Here is a 3702-nt window from a genome sequence, read left to right as displayed (position 1 = left end):
TAGAAGGAGATCTTAAATAACAAAGCAGGACATAAATCTAACAATAAATGCTATGAATTATAAGAAACAATGCTTTTAAATTTTTTAATAGCACTATGGTTTTGCTAACAGAATGCTAATTTAAATACAGACAGTGCAACAAACCAATACTGTAAGATACATTGTACGGTAAATGTGGTAGGCTAAGGCTTAAAGATTCATGTTTCCATCAAAGTAATATACTCACTGATATTAGCAGTTCAATATGTTAGCCCAGCAAAGGATATAATGAGACAATCAGGAACATATTAAATAAATATACATCTTTGGGAGAGAGTTACTTAAGCATAATTTAAATTATTGTTGTTTCATTTTATCTCTTGAACTGTTCTCAGTCCATGTTTCAAAATTTATTGAACAAATCTTCACTGTTTATCAAAGGGCATCCTAGTTGCTTCTACTGACCTTTCCAATTCACTTCTTTTTGCTATTTTTATTATACATCCGAAATAATTCATTTGACATATATAAATTTTGTATCAAATAGTTCTTTTTCAGTTTTTAAAAATAATATATACTTGGTCTTGAGAGCAGGTAAAGAGTTTTGAAAAGAGTGTGCGTGCGTGTGTTTGTGTGTTTTCATTATATTCAGAAATATATAATATCATCCATGTTCTAATCCAAAAGCAGACTTAAAGCTCCATAAAGAAGTTAATTTGATCTTTGATATTATTAACTTTAATAACTATCAAAACCATCAGAATTCATTTTTATCCAGAAGAATTTCTGGATGGCTGTCTTTAAAATCACATATTTTTTAATTTATTCAGAGCCACACTGCTGCGTATGTACTGTTTACTCTGTCCTCAAAACCTTTATTCAAAAATATTCTAATTAAACACCTGTCCAAATTAGATACTCACCCCCAGCAATTGATTTTAGAGGATAACATCCTAAACAGTAAAATCATAGACCCTATACTGAGGTTATTTCAATACATTTTGAGGAATCATCAAAATAAATCACACCCTGACCACCAGAGTTATTCCAAGTAATTCAGAAGTCATTACCACATAGGTCTTGAACTCAGTGTACGAGTTTATTAGTTGGTTTCCGCTTTTACGGAACAAGAGTCCTTTTAAGATTGTACAAGCAGCTGACTATTGCTTTTTGGACAGACATGTGGAGAATTATTAGCATTTCAACTGTTCTCTTCCATTTACTCTTATGGACTTCAGTTGACCATCCTCCTCGATTTCAACTCTTTCTTGCCCGTTCTCGACAATTTTTCGAGTGGTGATTCTCCGTCCATTGATGACTTCTGTAGAAGTTGCTACAGATCTGAAATTCTGTGCTCCACTGCTATCATCGCCAAAGGACCTGCAGGAGAACATAGTGTGCACACCGGGCCCAAGGGAATTAAATGCAAAATTGGAAAAGGCACCTAGTCCAGAAAAGAGGCCAAGGGGACTTTGCAACCCATTCCGGTTTTCCTCTCCACGATTATCATCGTCAAACTCGTTGTCCCAGGAGTCATGTGCGAAGATGTCCATTCCTCCAAAAAACTCTCGAAAGATCTCATCAGGGCTGCGGAAGACAAAGTCAAAATCAAAGGGGCTGTGGGGAAAAGTGCCACAGGCTCCTCTCCCTCTAAACCGTGGCTCTTTGACAGGCCGGTCATAGAGAGAACGTTTCTGGGGATCTGACAAAACTTCATAGGCCTCAGCTACAGCTTTGAATTTCTTCTCTGCATCCTCCTTGTTATAAGGATTCTTGTCTGGGTGCCACTTTAATGCCAGCTTACGGTAGGCCCTTTTAATGTCTTCTTGCGAGGCATTTTGGTTCAGTCCTAGGACTTCGTAATAATTAACCATCCCAAAGAAAAAGGTAGTTGGATTTGGAGACTACTTGGCTGATTTTCCCAGGGGACACAAGGTCCTGTACAGTTTGGATCCAGTGGATCCAGTAGTTTTGGTTGTGGCACTTCTTTCCTCACAGCCCAATGGTAAGGGTTTTGGCGCCAAAGGGAAAGAGAAAGGCTGCTTGCTCATATTGTTTGATTTCAAGACATTTGCTGCTGAGTAGTATTGTGACATCAGAAGCATCTCAGCCAATCAATGGGCAGAGGCTTTTCATTCCTTTGAGACAGACATCAGTCCTATTGTTTGGGTCTGCTATGCAAATTGGCTCTCTTGATAGATCGCATTTCACATCTATGATGCAACTCATGCCAGAGTCTTAGATTGGAAACTTTTCATAGAAAGGCTCTGTATGTAAGAGTTTTTTGCTAGTTTGTAGCCAGTGTTCTTCAATTTAGGATGAATGTCTTCCAAAACACACCTGTTCAGGTGGTCTTATATTATTGGTTGGGCAGTTATTCCATAAGCCAAAAGAGTGGGGAAGTGTGTATGCTATACTCAGGTTCCCTGGGTGCCTGTATTTTTCAGTCCCTGGAGCCTCCTAGGGTCATATCACTGAACTCTGACAGCAAATGTGAACATTGGCAGAATACATTTTCATCCATTTCAAATGGAAAACAAAAGATGATGGATGATTTAAAACTCTTTATAGGTACAGTACATTTCAAAGAATGAAATGACCACCTCAAAAATATTTTTAAAAACCCAACAATATAAATTTAATCCTGCCCACATTCCATTCCCAAATTCCCCCATTCAACTTCTGTGAAAGCTCACCGATCCCTGGATTCCTGCTTCTTGACGACTAGTGTGGACCTAACTTTTACCATTGATATTGCTGGACAGAAAATGGCACCCAATGGCAGCATAGCCCCATCAGATAAACTGTGTAGGCAGTGCTTCTACATGCCAAATATGTTTGGCTCTTTGATAGTACCCCAGACCTAACCCCACTCCCAGCCCCACCCTGCTCTTTCGATTCACCACAAACCTTGCATGTAAACTTCCTTTTTGGGACAGAGCTAGCTGGATCTGAAATGGTATGTATTTCTTCCCAGGAACTGATCAATGCTCACTTCTAAGAGCCTACAGCAGTCATCATGGATTCTCAGAAGTTTCAAGGCTCACCACTGCTGTAAGTTTGACTTGTGTAACTAAAGGGAGGAGAAGGAAAGAGAGAGATCGTGAACTGAGGTGAGTAAGGAAACTGGAGAGGAAGAAGGAACATGAGAAGAATTCAAGGGTGGCACCAGAGTGCTGTCCACATGACATAACTACCCAGAGGGAAACTAGCTAGGCAGCTCAGTCCCTAGAAACTGAGGCTTTGAAATGAGAAATGTTTTTCCTATCTTAAATCTCAAGTACAAACAATAAAAACCAGCCCAGGCTGTGTTCTTTGAAGAGAAAGTACGAGTGACCTGAGCAGTGGTTATCAGCAGCGTCATTAAGATAAACCCTTAACATGATTTAAAGCATCCGAAAGTGAAGGCAGCACTTTCAGATACTAACAAAATGGCCTGACATTGGGGATGAAAATCAATAGTAATCAGATGTCACTGAAAATACTCAAAAGTGTCCCCTGACTGATGGAGGTGAGATTAGTGTAAATATTTGTATTCTAATCAGTAGCACGTGAGGGTTGGAGGCAGCCTCTCTGTCTATTTAATTAATGGAGTGGCTTTTAAAAAGGATCCTAATCATATGTGATTGTATCTGCTTATCAACATTTTTGCTAATTAGATGATATGGAGGCAGTCATTCTGCTAATTCCCTCATCTGAAGAGCATATCCTGCACAGATAAAC

General features: G+C 39.1%; 1 protein-coding gene across 1 annotated transcript; it reads right to left on the bottom strand.

Moving 5' to 3' along the window:
- Window positions 1-1059: 1059 nt before the first annotated feature.
- Window positions 1060-2038, bottom strand: DNAJB8 (DnaJ heat shock protein family (Hsp40) member B8). The gene has a single exon (XM_034431500.3). It carries the CDS (start codon window positions 1851-1853, stop codon window positions 1173-1175), a length of 681 nt encoding a protein of 226 aa, XP_034287391.1. The 5' UTR covers window positions 1854-2038; the 3' UTR covers window positions 1060-1172.
- Between the last annotated feature and the right edge of the window lie 1664 nt (window positions 2039-3702).

This window comes from Pantherophis guttatus, chromosome 2, assembly GCF_059756535.1.
Source record: "Pantherophis guttatus breed Tessera chromosome 2, ASM5975653v1, whole genome shotgun sequence".
In the NCBI taxonomy this organism is placed as follows: domain Eukaryota; kingdom Metazoa; phylum Chordata; class Lepidosauria; order Squamata; family Colubridae; genus Pantherophis; species Pantherophis guttatus.
Note: the sequence above shows the minus strand (reverse complement) of the source record. Positions and strands in the feature narration are given on the sequence as shown.

Excerpts from the sequence above, each read along its gene's own strand:
- DNAJB8 (XM_034431500.3), bottom strand. The coding sequence starts at position 1,853 with ATGGTTAATTATTACGAAGTCCTAGGACTGAACCAAAATGCCTCGCAA.